This window comes from Ceratotherium simum, chromosome 5, assembly GCF_057802395.1.
Source record: "Ceratotherium simum simum isolate JZ-2026a chromosome 5, ASM5780239v1, whole genome shotgun sequence".
Lineage (NCBI taxonomy): Eukaryota > Metazoa > Chordata > Mammalia > Perissodactyla > Rhinocerotidae > Ceratotherium > Ceratotherium simum.
The window spans coordinates 32,207,633-32,224,076 of record NC_141904.1 but is presented as its reverse complement, the minus strand read 5'-3'; the positions used below and the strand labels follow the sequence as shown (position 1 = coordinate 32,224,076).

Genomic DNA, 16,444 nt, shown 5'->3' with positions numbered 1-16,444 from the left:
TTATTTGATGAAGTTATACCATTATCATTCATGATTCAGTTTAAATCTACTGTATTTCTCTGTAGCTTTTTCAAACACCTTCATATATGTCCTTTTCCCATAGCTGGCAGCCCCCATCCCCTTCCACCTCTAGCAAAAGTCATTCCATTCTCTTTCATTGAGTTCCCACAACAGTATTAGAGCTGTACACATTGCATTGTTGGCATTTGTTTATATATTGATGTCTTCCACTCTGAACTCCATGAGATCAGGGATCAGGTCTGTTTTTTTTTTTTTTTTTTAATTTATCTGTAGGCCTAGCCTACAGAAATAAAGAGCAACAATTTTTTCAATGATTTTCCTTTTGTCTTTCTCCTATTGAGGCTGCATTGGTGCTCTTATAAACACCATTCCAAAGATTTTAGTTTTCATTATAGGGTCAGATGATTGGGCACATTTAAATTTCAACTATAACTAAGAAGAGGCAATGAAGAGATATATAATTGTCAAAAGATCCTCTGGGAAAGGTTAAGGATGGTTCCAGCCTTTTCAAAATGACCAAGAAGCTGCCATTTGTCTTTACAAAATATGCCCTGGCTCATAGAGAACTGTTGGGGGAAGATTATTCGCTCCTCAGGATGAAGATCTTGCCAAGAGATTGTATTCAAGTCCCTGCTAGGATTACCTACTGTTCCAGAAACCCAGGAAGTGTCCTGAATTTGGGATACAGCTAAATGTCATTAATTTTAGGCGCTACAAGCTCATTGTAAGTGATGAATTTAGGCTCACATTCACCTTTGTTTAGCAAATTGTTCCCAGTGCTACATTTCGGATGAATATTTAAAATACTTAAGAGAACAATTTGCCTTTCAGCATCTTGGAACATTTTATAGCCATCTCCATTTTCTTGAAAGCAATTTTAACACATTATCTTCTTTACTCACTACAACCATCACCTCAGGATGAACTCTGGCTGAGCCTGAATTAAGTGGGCAATTGAGAGTAATAAATTTATAATTCAGATCTTTACTACATTATTTTTCTAGAAGTTGGGATAAAGTGAGTAGTAGAAAAAGTGCCTGGCAACATGGAGGTCACTCAAAAAGTAATTGTGGACTAAATAAACCAAGGGCTTATTTTTTTCTTTTCACAAGATGAATGAAGAGAAACTCATTTTCTAGCATGGTTTCCCGAGCATATATTTTTAAGCTCTTCTTGAAGTTGACTACTTTGCTCCTTCATCTCTGGCACAAACTTTGGCTCCTAGTTTGTCCCTGTTACTACTCTGGGCACATTGTTAGCTGTTTATTACTCAGGATGCTCTTAGGTCTTGAAAGGATGTTGCTTTCTCCCCTCCTCCACTCTCCCACATTCATTCAGTTAACACAGGTACTGAGAGCTTACAAGGGTCAAGTGTTCTTCTAGGCATGCTAGGAATATAACAACAAACAAAAGAGACAAAAACAATCACTGCTGCATGGAGCTTACACGGAGCGTGTGTGTGTGTGCACAGATGATAAGCATAATAAAGTTCAAAATATATAAAATGTTATAAGAGGATAAATGCTATATAGAAAAACGAAGCAGAGAAAGGGGACAGAAGGTGTTTTGTATATAATAATTACAGATTTGTGGTATGGGAGCTGCAATGTAGGAGAGCTCAGAACGAATTCTCTAATATAAATCATATTTGCCTTAGAGAGTGATGGTATGGGCACAGTGATCGATGCTTTAAACAACTTTAGGAAGCATTTTTAAAACTTTATTCCAGTTCCTCTTTTTCTTCATATTCTTTCTCTTTCCTTCTTGTTTCATCTGTTCTTCCGTTTTCCTTGTTTCCTTGTTCAACTTTCTTTAGTGAAGCCTTGGAATGAATGGTGCAATAGAAAGAGCAGTTCCACTAACTAGGACCTAAAACCAGTTATCTCTGAGAGCCTCAGCTTCCTCATCTGTAAAAGGGGGTAATAAAACATGTTTTGTAGTGTTGTGAGGATTAGAGATGAGGCATGTTTGCAAAATGTCATAGTCTCTAATTGTAGGCCTCTTTAAATGGTAGCTGTTATTCAAAGAAGCACATCTGCTCTCACACAAATGAATAATGTGTGCCGGCCTGAAGTAGCTCTCTGGGAAATTTACAACAAAAGAGGACTAGGACCCAAACCAGGAACGAGTTATCCAGCATCCTTAACTATCTACTTCTGACAAAGGGCTTTACTAACATCCTATTGGAAACGGATAGGATGTGCACTCCAGACCCGCTGTAATAGTTTCCTTCCATAGCACTATTTAGCTCTTCTCAACTAACCCTTTTTACCTTTATTAAACATGCAAGATAACCCCGTTAACAATAATGCCTATAATAAGCATGCTGTGTGCAGGCACGTTTATGGGTAGAAATTCATTTAATTCTTCAATGACCCTGTGTGGTAGGCACCATCATCACCCCCAGTTGGAGCTGGGGATATTTGAGAGGTGCCCGAAAGGGTGGACTCGAGTGTGGGAGCCACCGTCGTGTCCCGTCGTGGGGGCAAGCACACGAGGATACCTGGTCAGGGGTACTCCCTCCTTCACAAGCCCCGACTTGGGGTTCATGCCTACTAAACTGAGAGGAAAAAAAACTTCCAGGAGTCGTGAAGACCCGTTAGTTGCTTCGGGGTTCTCGCGAGCGTCCTTTAAGAGCGGCGTCTTCCTTTCCTCCTGCCTCTAAAGACCGTGGTAAGAGGTAGGGGCGGTGGTGATCTCCACCCCACTTCTGAACTTCAGGGGAACCGACCTGAATAATGAGTTAGACACTTAGTTTCGGTCAGTTAAGATTTTTACAAAGAGGGGCGGGGCCACCTAAAGAGGTGGCGGGGGGACAGTGCGTGCGGAACTCCGGGAGTCGCCGATTGGCTGGGACAAATGCCCGTCCCGCCTCCCTCCCGCCCCACCTCCGAGTGGCCTGGCTGCGGCGCCGCCGGGTGCGCTGAGGAGGCCGGCGGTGCCAAACTGGCAGGGGGCGTGGCGCGAGGAGGCGTGCCGGGGCGGGGCCCTGGCGCCGCGCGTCACGGCCTGCGGCCCCACCCCCGGGCTCCTACGCGGCTCCCTCCTCCTCCCCCGCCCCGTTCCCCAACTCGCTCAGTTCTCGCTCCACGTTCCACAGCGCGGCCTCGCTCCCCTGCGAGAGCCAGCCTCGCGGCCGCCGCGCGCACACGCGCGCCCCGCGTCTCGCGTGCCCGGCTCCCCCACGCGCGCGCGTCGCGCACGGACGCACGCTCGTTTCCCCTCGCGCGCCCCGGTCTCGGCGGCGGCGGCGGCGGCGGCGGCGGCGGCGGCCGGATCGCGCGGGGCAGCACCGTAGCGGCCGCCGTGGGCTGCCCGGCCGGCCATGGAGGCGGATGGGGCCGGCGAGCAGATGAGACCGCTACTCACCCGGGTAACGAGCAGGGTGAGGGCGCCGCGGTCGGTGGGGCTCCTCGGCGGGGGGGCGCGGAGCCCGGCAGACAAAGGCGGGGACGCGGCGGGCGTCGCGGTCCTGCCACCTCGTCCCGGACCCGGGGCCCCTCCGCCGCCCGGCCGCCGGCGCGCCTCGCCATCCCCTTTGTGTGGCCGCCCCGGGCGCGGGTGCGAGGGGGCGGGCGGCGGCGGCGCCGAGGAGGCCCGAGTGGGGGGCAGCCGGCAGCGCGCCACGGGCATCCCTCGCCGCCTGCATCCTCGGCACGGCTCGGGCCAGACCCCGGCACCCCCGCCGGCCCCCGTGACTCCGATCATCTTTTCCTTTCTCTCCGCAGCGCTTGCTTCCCTTATTCCCGGGCGTTCTCCACGGCCGGGGTCTCGGTTCCGGTTGCCCTGGCGCTGGAGTTCAGATTAGCCCCTCGAAAACCCATCTTTCTTCTCCCTCTAAGGAGGAGCGCGGGTCCACCTGTCTCTAGCCCCAGGCAGTGGTGAAGAGCTGGGGTGAATCTTCCCCCTTCTTTCCCGTCTCCCCGCCCGGTCCGCGCTGTGCTTTGTTCGGTGAGTTGTCCGGCCGCGTGGACAAGCAGCTTTTCTTTGCGGCCAAGGCTTCTTTTCCCTGCTGACTCTGCCTGGTCCGCCGCCTCCTCTTTTGGCGAGAACCGGAGGAGTATCCTGCCGGAGGCCAAGTAGAAAGAGGAAGGTGTCCTGAGCTCTCCGTGCTGCTCCTTTTTCCCGTTTCCCGATGAGACTGGCTTTGACTTCAGGGTTAGAGGGGAGTGGGGTTGACTTTCAAAAGGCCAGTGTTCCCTTTGGGATGCTGGACGGGCGGCCCATGCTCGAGAAACTGACTTCCTGCTTTCACGCAGAACACATGTGTCCCTACGGTTGTGATTCTCTTCTCCCTTCGTAGTTTGTGACTCAAAGGGCATGGAGGTGTTATAAATTTTCCTACTTCCAATTCTTACTCTGGAGTGAAAATTTTCCAGTCTTTCACAAGTAACAGGAAAATTGCTTTTCACGTGTTTTTATTCAACTCCCCCCTCCCCATCTTTTTGAAGATTATTGTAAGGCCCTGGAGAGTAGCCATTCATTATTTTAGGATGTTCACCTATAAATTCTTCAAACATGGAGAAAAAAATGAGTCTCCAGACAGTGAAGTCATTTAGCAATGGTTTTTGGGAGGACATTCGCAGTGATGGTAATGGAATACTGGAAACTCGTCCTAAGGAATCTTCTGTAATTTTTTGTGTGGTCTTTGAATAAACTCTGTTTTGGATGTGTGTTTAGCACCTTCTCTAATAGTATGTATCAGGTGCAGTGTTGTCTGTTCTTAAGTTTATTATTTGCAAAGTTTCAATTCAGAGCAGTAAACAGTGTCCAAGTTTTCGTAAAGCTGGTAGAAACTATGATGTGTTCTCAAGTATTGCCTACTTAGCTAGCAGAAGCAGCATATGATAATACCATTGCCTTCTATATCATTCATTCATTCATTGTAATAACACTTACTTAGAACCTATTCTGTAGTATCCAGCAAAACAGAACTAGCTCTGCTCTGATAGAACTTACATTCAAGTGAAGGAGACAGATGACAAAGGAATTATCAAACACTGTTATTAATAGCATGGCAGGGGAGCACTTTGCATACAAGGGTATACCTCCTAAATCCTTGGGAAGATAAGACTTGGCTACAGTAGACATACAAATCAGTAGTAGAAATCAAATACGGTAAGCTGTCATACAGTCTGAAAATAGAATGAGAACAGGAAAACTGTAGGTTTAAGTAGTAGAGAACACTATGGCTTGAAAACTGGGAAGAGAGGAACCATTGGCATTGACAAAATTAAACCTTTCCTCAGCCATTTTCCCCTGCTAATAAAAGTCATAAAAATGGATGATTATGATATTCATCAGTCATAACTTTTCTCTAACTCACAGCTGACTGCTTAGCATAGCCAAAAAAGTAGATTAAAATTAATATTCATAAGATACTGTCTTGGGTTGTAATTAGGCAAAAATTTTTGAATAAATTGGTGGCAGTTTATATTACTCTGTAACTGGAGCCCATCTGTTTCATAATTTAGGCTCTAATGTTTCTTTTAAAATTCTCTAATTTTCATTGATCATGGTTTGGGGATAGAGGAAAGTCATTTATCAGAAATGTAACTTTTGTTTGCTTTGTTACAAAAGCTCATCACTGTAGGCCTCCCTTAGAATTGATTTAAACTGTCAGTCTTATTTTCTGGTGTAGGTTAAATCTTGTTACAACAAATAGCACTGTTTAGAAGGTTCCGAAGTTTTAGCAAATGTTCTACTTTCTTTTAAGCAGTACATGATTTAACACAATTATGTTACCACTGAAATTTTGGGGCTGTTCTGTGAATTTTGTTATATGATTTCATTCATTTTACAGATATTTATTAAGTATCTCCTAGGTGCCACACACTGGGGATATAGGCAAACAGGGTAGACAGAGTCCTAACCTCACTGAGTTTATTTTGGCATGTGTAGTGAACACAGTGATAGCATTTGCATTGCTGCTAATTTCATGTGTGAGTGCCAGTTAAAACATTTTCATGAGTCTTAGAAATACTTAAAAAAAAGTAGTCATTAGAATAAATGAAAGGTATTAACAACCCAGTATGAATTTGGTGGTGGTTGGCAAATAGAAGCTGTTTTGGTAGGTCTGTAAGTAAGCCTTCTCTAGGGGTCTGTGGTTGGGTGTTGATAGCCCTCGAGATAGTATGCACCCCAGGCATATTATCAAGATTTTAGTTACCTTTTTGCCTTATAGTTGGCATCTGGGCCGTAATTTATGAAGTTGTAATAAAGGGAGAGACAACAAATATGTCATCTGTCCAAATGAAACTATAGGATAATTGAGTTGGATTGAAAATTATTTTATTTGGTGATTAAGACTGGGAAGTACACAGGTTTTTTTTTTTCCTAAGAGAGCTTAGGGTATGAATATTAAAGTATTTTGTTACACTAGATTTCTATTACTTGTTAAAATCGAAAGCCAAAGTAACCTGGTGTTGGAGGAACCTGGTATATTATTTTTAGTGATATGTGGGGTGCTAACCAATATATTCTAAAACCTTGGTAGTTATACTTGTCAACATCCTGTAATGGGTTGTTTTTCTTCCTCTTTCCTTCCCCTTCTTTCTTACTGTGTTTTACCGCAGATATGATCTTATAGTTGATAGGATCTGCAACTGACAAAATGGGCCATTTATATAAAGGAGCATACAGTGATTCATAGGGTTAATGTTATAGATTAGTGTGGCTTTTGTTTTATATTATAGCTTCCTCATATTTATATTATAGCTTCCTCATATTGATTACGGATTCTTCTATAGTTATCAGTTTTTATGCATACAGTATTTTCAGTTTTGCAATAAGCATTTATCAGTAATAAAGATCGGTGTTTATATATGTAAGGGTGCAATTAGCCCCCCCTTTTAAGCCCCTTTTTGAATGAAGGAATTTTTGATTCCTTTACAAAGCAGGTAGCTATTCCAGCATTCTAGCTTACAATGAAGTTTGCCTCTGTTTTTGTTTAGCAGGCGACTTGTATATTTTGTTGAGTTATACTCATTGAATTTTACAACTTGGGGAGACTTTTAAAATTATTTGTAATTGTAATAATAAACAATGAAGGGGTCTGTGGTTGGCATAGTGTCATGATAGTGTTTGGCGGTGCTACTGTTAACATTCTTCCTCAGGGCAGAGGGCTAGCAGACAGGAGTAACGCTAGATTTCCAAATTAGTGACTATTTGCTTCAAAGAGCTGGACATTTTTAAATGACTACTGTAAGATGAGAGTGGCTGAACACCTTCTTTCAGTGCTTGGTTTAGGAAGATAATGTGATTATGACATAGATTTGCATTTTTGTCTGGAGCTGATATACCAGTATAGTAAGGTTCTAGTTTGGCTATTTTAAGCAGATTTTTCAAATTTCCTCCAAAGAGAATTTTAAAAAATATTGTTATTTTTCTTAAGCCATAGTTTTAAAGTTTAGTTAAGTAGTTTTTTGGGGACAGTATCAAAGTAAAGGGTAAAGCACAATCCACCTTTCATAATGAAATTGAAAAAATGTTTTAATATTATAAATATCCTTTTTGTTCTTTTGTAGAGAATGCTATGCAGGCTAGTGTCATTTGGTTCTCATTCTGTTAACATGTCAGGCAGTATAGAATTGTCCATTCTCTCTGGATTCCAGGACTGTATTGTTTCTTTTTGTCAGATTGCCCAATTTAGAGAGGTTGTTGAGGTGTATATCATCTCTGATTAGGAACTTGGGAAGTGGATATACCCTTGAAAATGAATTCACAGGTGCAAGATGCCTGTGGAGTCATCCCTTGGTATCAGCAGGGATTGGTGCCTAGACCTTCGCAGGTAGCCAAATCTGCGGATGCCCTAGTCCCTTACATAAAAAGGGGTCGTATTTGCATATAATCTACACACATCCACCCGTATAGGTACTTTAAATCATCTCTAGATTACTTATGACACCTAATACAATGTAAATGCTATATAAATAGTTGTTATACTGTATTGTTTAGGGAATAAGGACAAGAAAGCAAGTCTGTACATTTTCGGTACAGATGTAACCATCAAAGGCCCAGCCTCCTCGGCTGGTTGCATCTGCTGGTACAGAGGGCCGACTGTACTCTACTATAGAAGGGAGTGTGGAATGGTTTCTCAAAAGAGCATGAGAAGGGAAAGGATGATACAGTCTTTTTTTCCTCATAATTTGCCATAACATATAATTAATACTTGGTGCTTTTGTGCATTCTATATGTTCTTTTACATATAGAATGTTTTTCGCTTAGTACTGTTCTTTGTTCTGGAAAAATACTGAAAATACTTATGCAGAACTCCTCTTATCTTAGGAATTGATGTATTCAACAAAAATAGGAATAAAACAAATTTCTGTTTAGTAGACTCTCTTCTCATTGAGTTCCATGGTAGTATTGGAGATGTTTCCATTAAAAGAAAAGTCCTCTGAAGAAACAAATTTTTTGCTAAGAATTTAAATTAGAAATTTCCATTCTATTACTTTGGCCACTGGGATATTATCTTCATCTGGAAAACAAATATTCTTTTTTAAAGTTTTAGCAATTTTTAATATTTGCCATGGGTGGGTGGAGTGTTGGGGGAGGAATTTGTGTCAGGGAATGGAGGGAAAAATGGCGTTACCCGACTGCCTTTGTCTGAATTACAACAGACACCCCCTTCAGGCAGATTCAAACTTCAGCACAAGGCTTGATGAGAGAAGCCTGGGCTGGGCTTCAGCCCCCACTGGCCCTCCCCTCTGAATGTCCTTCTGTAGGGTGCCACCCTCAAAACCAGATATGGTAGCCTTGCATCTGTCACCTTTTCAATTTAGTACCTCTTCTCTCCTAATTATTTCCCCTGCTAGACTATAATCATGCTTGGGGATTCTTTGATCTACATTTAAAACTCTCAGAATTTTTTTTCCCTTCTCTTGGGCATTCACATTATCACATTCAGATATGCAGCAGAATTGTATTTCTAGTAGATACTGCTGTCTAATGTGAAATGTATTGCATTCTAAAAATTCTGGATGTTAAGATTTTATATTGTATAAAATGAATTAAAGACCGACTTTCTTAATCCTGTAAGAATCTAGTTTATTTATTTAAAATGAGAGATGCCTGTGTAAAAATCAGAGTACAATGCCATATAACAGTTCCCACAGTTAATAGCATTTACTTTGCTTGATATCATTAATTGTTAAACATGATCCCTTTGAGTATGCTTTGTTTGCTTTGCAACAAGGCACACCTCATGGTGAATTCTCCTTGGCTTTTTCATTGGTTTTGCATGAAAAGCGCTCTAGGTTCTGTCTTAGAATTTGGAGTATTAATAGTGTCGTAGATAGTATAGCACTGTCTATTTAAAATTGCTTCTAAAATAGATATGAACATGGAGACTGGATGGGCCTCAGGGGTCCTTGAATCCCCAGAAACTGAAAAATTTTATGCTTTTATGCATTCTTTCCAGCAGAGGGTCAGATAGCTTTACATTCAGATCTCAAAGGGGTTTATAAGCCAAGAAACAGCTCAGGAATGCCTAGTCTAAAAATGAGCTCAGCTTGATTTCATATCTTCCTTAAAAATTCGTAGTCTTATATTTTACTTAGATGACAATAATTATTACATCCACCCCAGTATTTGCTAAAGTTTGTTTTGCAGAATACTACATCTCTAGGAGGTTTTGCCAAAGAACCATTTTGTAGCCAAATAAGTTTGAGAAATGTCACACGCTATACTTTTTACTTTTTGGAGATTCACAGTACATAGCCATATATTAAAGGCTCTGAGAAATCCTATAACAAATACATTAAACTTTGATAGGGAGAGAATGCAGCCATGTGGGTTGGAAATTTCTGATGGTTCTTACAAAACATGAACAGCGCGTCACGAATACATTGTACTATTATAGGTCTAAGAAAGCAAATCCCATGATATAATTTACTTTGTTACAGTAACAAGAGAGATTTGAAAGATGTATCATTTAAGAAGATGCTTTGGAAGCAATCTGATAGGGCTCTGGTTGAATAAATTATGGTATATCCACACAGTGGGATAGTACAGCTATAAAAAAAGAATGAGGAAGAGCTCTGTATTGATGTGGAGAGATCTCTAGGATAAATTGATTAAAAAAAGCAAGGTGTGGGACAGAGGATGCTGTAGACTAGTGGCTTTTCTCTAAGGGAGAAGAATAAGAATTAATATTTGTGTTTACTGGTATTTGTAGAAAAACACTGGAAGGATGAACAGGAAACTAATAAAAATGGTTTCCGTAGAAGGTGTGAGGGACTAGGAATTGAGATAGGAGTGGGAGCAAAACTTCAGTGTATACCTTTCTATACAGTTTTGAGTTTTGAACTATGCAAACATTATCTATTCAGTAAAATAGAGGACATGATTTCTTGTATTGCTTTATGTCATGGGTTAGCATATCCCACTATTTCAGGTGAGAGAGATGTATGACTGTGGATCGAGTCTAATATATTACAAACTATTTAATTTATCATGTTAGAAAAGTACCCCATAAATACCAGAGTTGTTAATATGTATCTATTTATCAGTCCGATCACATGCTACATGCCTAATTATGATTGCATGAGTCCTTTGGAAATTTTGTGTTTGCCTATTACTGATGTCCTGATCCTCCTCTCTATCCAGGGATTTAGATTAGTGAGGAGGTAATAGAAGGCAGGATGTGGGAAGAGACTGTGAGAGTGCTGTTGTTAGACTTGAAGTGCCTTGGGCATAAGAAAATAACTGCTTGTTTATATATGTTTTTAAACTTAGAATTTTCCTTTATGATTTTTATACTTACCTTTGATTGAGGATCATAAATATTTAAAAAAGTTATCCAGATAAAGTACAGTTGTTGAGATTATAGTGACACAGTTGCAGGGGCACCATTCACACTGTTTTCCTCCTTTTGCTCCAGAAGGCACCATTTACCTTGAGTTCAGCGTGACTGGTTTCTTCTCAAGCTGTGCAACCTGGCAGTACTGTGGGAAGACATCACTGTAATTATTAGATTCCTCATGTTGTTATATGTATTCCATGTGAAATGTCTATCCTTACATTAAAAAAAATAAGTTAAAAATAAGACTAAAGAGGGGGCTGGCCCTGTGGCTGAGTGGGTAAAGGTCAGCACGCTCCACTTTGATGGCCTGGATTCGCTGGTTCGGATCCTGGGTGCAGACCTACTCCACTCATCAGCCATGCTATGGAGGCATCCCACATACTAAATAGAGGAGGACTGACACAGATGTTAGTTTGGGGCTGATCTTCCTCAAGCAAAAAAAAAAAAAAAAGACTAAAGAAATGATTTCCATTTAGCCAGTTTTTAGAAGGCAGTGATTTGGAAAAGATGATCCCTTTTTCCTCTCTTGAAGGTATTTTTCATTTATATTTGAGTGTAAACCTCAGTGGTATTCTGAGACTTACAACACCTCAGATGAAATAATGAAACCCCACTGAAGATTCTGCCTCACTCCGCCTCTAATCATAGCACTGGTGGGAGGAGGAATGTCATAGTTCTCACATTAATGGGAAACACTAATCTAGAATTTATGGTTTTGTACTTTGCTGGGGGGCAAGTTAGTGAAGAACAGGTAACTAACTATTTAGAGAAAGGCTGCTTTGAGCTGTGCATTTTATTAGGCATCTTTTAATCCCTTATTATTCCTGTTACAGATGTGAACTGTTGGGCAGAGAGGTTTTCAAAAATTTCCCAGGCTGTACAGTTAAGTAAGAGGCTAAGCTGAGATTTGAACCCACGGTTGATGCCAAATCACTGCTCACCCCTCTTCTTTCATGTCTTATTAGTCTGGAGTAATCAAAAACCCCCGTTTGTCAAGACCATTTAACCTTAAGCATATCAATTTTACTTGTATGATACTTGAAAGCTCTATTTGCCTCAGATAATTGAGTTAACTGTAGTTTTCTTCTATATTTAAAAGCTGTTATTACTGTAACTTTTGTCAATTAGTCGTTAATATTATAGAAATTAAATATTTCCAGGAAATTTGCCTCTTTGCTTCCAGATTCCCTGAGGGCTGGGATAGAATTTTTCTGGATCATTTCTAAATCCTCAATTAGGTCTTTTCTAGGGTTTAATACATAGAAAGCATTCAATGAAAATTTGTTCAATGAATAAATGTTAGGATAATATCATGAACTCATAAGATTTGAAGTTGAATATGCTTCTAGTTAATTGTTTAATCAGTCAATTAGTAAATTATATAGCTGTTATTTGTGGTGTTACCATTAAGAAAAAAGACTCCTACTTTGCTTGATATAACTGCCAGTAGAAGAGAATGATTCTTGCCTTGGTTCTATTGAGGGGAAATATTGAATACATACAGTTTGGATTGATTCCAAAGTAAGACTACTTAACATTTTTTTAACCTGAAATACGATTTTAGGCAAGTGAGTATTAAGTACCATTAAAATGAAAACTTTATGACTCTTAAGATATTTTCACAAGTTCTAAATACATTTACATTGATTGTTGGAAAACAGTGGGTATTTTACTTATATATTAATACTTGTGTAATATTTGCTTTAAAAAGATCAGTGACTTTTAATGTATATGATTACAAAAGGATCAGTGGCAATAATAGGGATTTCAAACCCCAGATACAATGTCAGCTATTATATATATTGGTTTGAAATTGTGCTATTTCTATTAATTATTTAGAATTATTATTTACATAATAGAATTTTTTCTGTTCATCTACTTTTAATTCTATGATTTGAGGTTTGTGGACCCTCTTCCTTCCAGGACCGTCTTCCTTCCTGGACTCTGCTCCTCTAACTTCCCAGTCTGTGCATCAGTGTTTGCACAGGTGCTATAAGTAGCCGGTGCACTGACTCACTAGAGTCTTTTCAGTAATATTCTGTACTTACTTTTGTTTTGCTTATAATTGTTCCCTAATGACCTCATAATATGTTCAGGAGGAATTTCCTTATCCATTTTTGCACATGCCATTAGCAGTATCCTCAGGATAAGGTTCAGTTATGAGTCTGTTTATATCTGGGCAAGTTGGCCTCCCTTTTGTTAGGAATAAAAGATTCATTCAGACTAAAATTGGCCTTCATTTGGTCTTTCATTTTATTATATTGAGCTGTTTTAATCAGTAATAGGAAATTCACTAAATTACCACATGCCCCAAACCTCATTTTCAAAACAGGGTAAAATTTGGAAGGTAGCTTAACCTTATCCCCTGGTGTAGCAAATACATGTTTGGGTTTCAGACACACCTGGGTTCCCTGTCCCTCATCTGCCACCAGGTGGCCTTGGGCAACTAACATCTTTGAATCTCATTTTTCTCATCTGTAAAATTGAAATTATGATACTTATAGGGCTTTATCAGGATCAGGGAAAAGAATATACTGTGTATAAAATGCTAAATGTGCCCTTGGAGACGTGTTATTAATAATCATCCTGTGGTCTTATGAAATAGCTCATGTAATAGAATTCTGAGAGTTAGTGTACATACTGATTGAAGAAATAGAAAATGAAAGGTCTTGGCTGTCCTTAAACCCTGGCATTGAGTTATTCTGGATAGCTCTGTGGGGAGAGGGTATGTATTAGGAAAAATGCAGTTTTTCTCCTGTGTTTCTCCTTTACTGTCATAGCACTGCCACACTCATATCACAATACATCTGATCCCAGACGTGTGGGATTTTTCCCCTTACCAAACAATTCTGTGACGCCAGCTGGGTGTCCCACAATTTAACTCAGTTCTGACACTATCTACCTGGAGATAGCGTCCGATTCCACAGGTTAAGGGCTCAGTCTCAGAGGCTGCACCTCCCACCCCCCTGCCACTTGCAATTCCAAGCTGTCAACCTGTCCTGACTGATCAGCTATTTAAAGCATACTGTAATTATTTTCCTTTAAATAATTTTAAGCATTTGACAAAACATTTAAAATATGATATCTGTCTCTCCTTTTAAAAATAGAACACTGATCACTAACTTCCTTTAGACAGTTGTGGGTTTTTTTAATCTTACTTTACTTTAATAACTTCCTTTTGTCTTTGAATTTCTTATCTGCCAGAGATTTGTTAAAGATAACAAATGAAATCACATAGTTTAAATGGGGATGGAGGGGTCTTTTGTTATGTCACTCTGTGATACAAATTTACTTCCTAAGATAGTCTTCTGATCTTGGCTTGTTGCAGATAACTGAGATTGCTAGACTGCTTACTTCAGTTTTATTTATTTATTTAGTTTTTGGTGAGGAAGATTGGCCCTGAACTAACATCCAATACTAGTCTTCCTCTTTTTGCTGAGGAAGATTAGCCCTGAGCTAACATCTCTACCCATCTTCCTCTATTTTGTATGTGGGATGCAGCCACAGCATGGCTTGATGAGCAGTGCATAGGTCCGTGCCCAGGATCTGAACCCGAGAACCCTGGGCTGCTGAAGCAGAGCGAGTGAACTTAACCATCACGCCACCGGGCCAGCCCCTTATTTCTGTTTTGATGAGATCTTGCTGTATCTTCTTGTAACTGAGGCTTTCAGAATTTAGTCTGCAGGGTATTGCAATGCAGATGAGTTTAGCACACAGCTTGACAGAGTAGTTGTAAGATAGTTCCTAGTTATTATTTTGCTGAGGCATGATGATATGAAATCATACTTTATAAAGAGTTCATAGTTTCATCTTAAATTTGTCATTTGTATTATTTTTTCTGTAATCTGAAATAACAAGAATTACCATGTATTTTATTGGATAAAATGAGTCTTTGAATTTTGTTTTGCATATACATATATATGCACACATCCACTCACTCATTTTATGTATATGATTGTATATTTATTTGAATCATTGGATCATTAAACAACATAATGATACTTAGGAATTTTTAGGTTAATTATGTAGCGTTAGATTTTATTGGGTTAAAATAGTCAAGCTGCCATTCGGTTTTACAAAAATGTGATTTCTCAAAAAGGTCATTATTGTAGGAATTTTAAGGTAATGTGGTTTGTTTTAAGGAGGTTATTTATGGACTTAACTGCATTTTTTTGAGATTGATGTCTTCTTCCATTTTTCAAGCTACTACAAATCTTTTTTAAAGATAATTTTGATAGAGGTTAAATATAAATAGAAAAAAGTAATTTTATTAATTAGAAATCAAGACATTATTTTAATATAATTATTTCATAGCAGAGTATGGGCCCCCCAGAATTAGAATTCATATTGGAGTTGTGATGGGGAGAGGTGGGACGTAAGGTTGTAAAGGAGGTGAGGGAAAAGAATTTTTAGGTTAAATTTCATTTCAGATCACAGTTGAAAAATGCCAATTGCATGTTTTGCATAATTGCATTGACTTGGTTTTTATATGTTAACTTATTTTGCTATCATCTCCTAATTGCATTGATTTAGCACTAAATGGTTTTAAAAGGTTAAGCGATGAATATTGAGTGGATTAGCCATGAGAGATTGTTTTATACTCACAGTGCCAGTGTTTCCTCAATTATTGTTGTGAACTTCAAATAGTCAGGGGCAGTTTGAGATTATAATTTGGTGGCAGTGAATTTCACATCATTGGGGATTGCTGCATCTCCCTGCATCTACAATAGGTTGAGGTATCTGATTGGAGGAGTAAATCATGTTCATAGAGAAGATTTTTGTAGAGAGCCAAAATGATAACATTTTCGGCTTTATTTTTCAAGCTGCCTCATGAGAATGGCACACACATCATAATAAATGAACATTGGTAGACTATCTGTGGTTGGGCCTGTTGGGTAGGGGTTGTTTACCATTTAATGCCTTGAGTCACTCTAGAGTCACAGCTTTTGCTTTAGTTTGTCGGCTGAAATAAATGAACTTGACCTATGGTTTGTAGAATGCAGGTCTAGGGCCTTTAATCAGAACTTTTTACTCACTGTGTTGATTGTGAATTGAAATTTTAACTTTGCCCTTTTTCACTTTGTACTCCGTTGTTCAGAGTAGCTGTGGAGCTAAAACCCTGACTAGCCTCTGCTTGTCCAGCGTTTAAAGTAGTTATTGTTAAATAAAATTTGGGAAAGATTACCGAGATATTCTTTCCCTGAATCTTCTCACTGTTTTCTGAACTGCAGGTTGTGACTTATTAGTGATTTGCAAACACGATTTAGTGGATTATCACAGACATTAAAAAATAAAAGCAAGGAGGGGCCAGCCCGGTGGCGCAGGCGGTTGGGTGTGCACATTCCACTGTGGCGGCCCGGGGTTCGCCGGTTCGGATCCCGGGTGCGCACCGATGCACCACTTGTTAGGCCATGCTGTGGCGGCGTCCCATATAAAGTAGAGGAAGATGGGCATGGATGTTAGCCCAGGGCCAGTCTTCCTCAGCAAAAAAAAAAAGAGGAGGATTGGCATTGGATGTTAGCTCAGGGCTGGTCCTCCTCACAAAAAAAAAAAAAATAAAAGCAAGGAAACAGAGTAGAAAATAACAGAATACGTTGCAGGTAGTCAGGACAAATATTT

The 16,444-nt window shown here is 40.0% G+C and overlaps 1 protein-coding gene across 7 annotated transcripts in view; it reads left to right on the top strand.

The window, feature by feature from the left end:
• The first annotated feature begins 3,148 nt into the window (after positions 1-3,148).
• Positions 3,149-16,444, top strand: part of SLC4A7 (solute carrier family 4 member 7) — a 113,433-nt gene continuing 100,137 nt past the window's right edge. For 3 of the 7 annotated variants that reach the window (XM_087430647.1, XM_087430646.1, XM_087430643.1), the window contains exon 1: positions 3,151-3,406. In XM_087430647.1, coding sequence (XP_087286773.1) covers positions 3,347-3,406 — 60 coding nt within the window. In that variant the 5' untranslated portion in view covers positions 3,151-3,346. Of the gene's footprint in view, positions 3,407-3,923; positions 3,973-16,444 lie in introns of those variants that run through there. The other 4 variants (XM_087430650.1, XM_087430649.1, XM_087430644.1 and 1 more) reach the window with 3 other exon arrangements.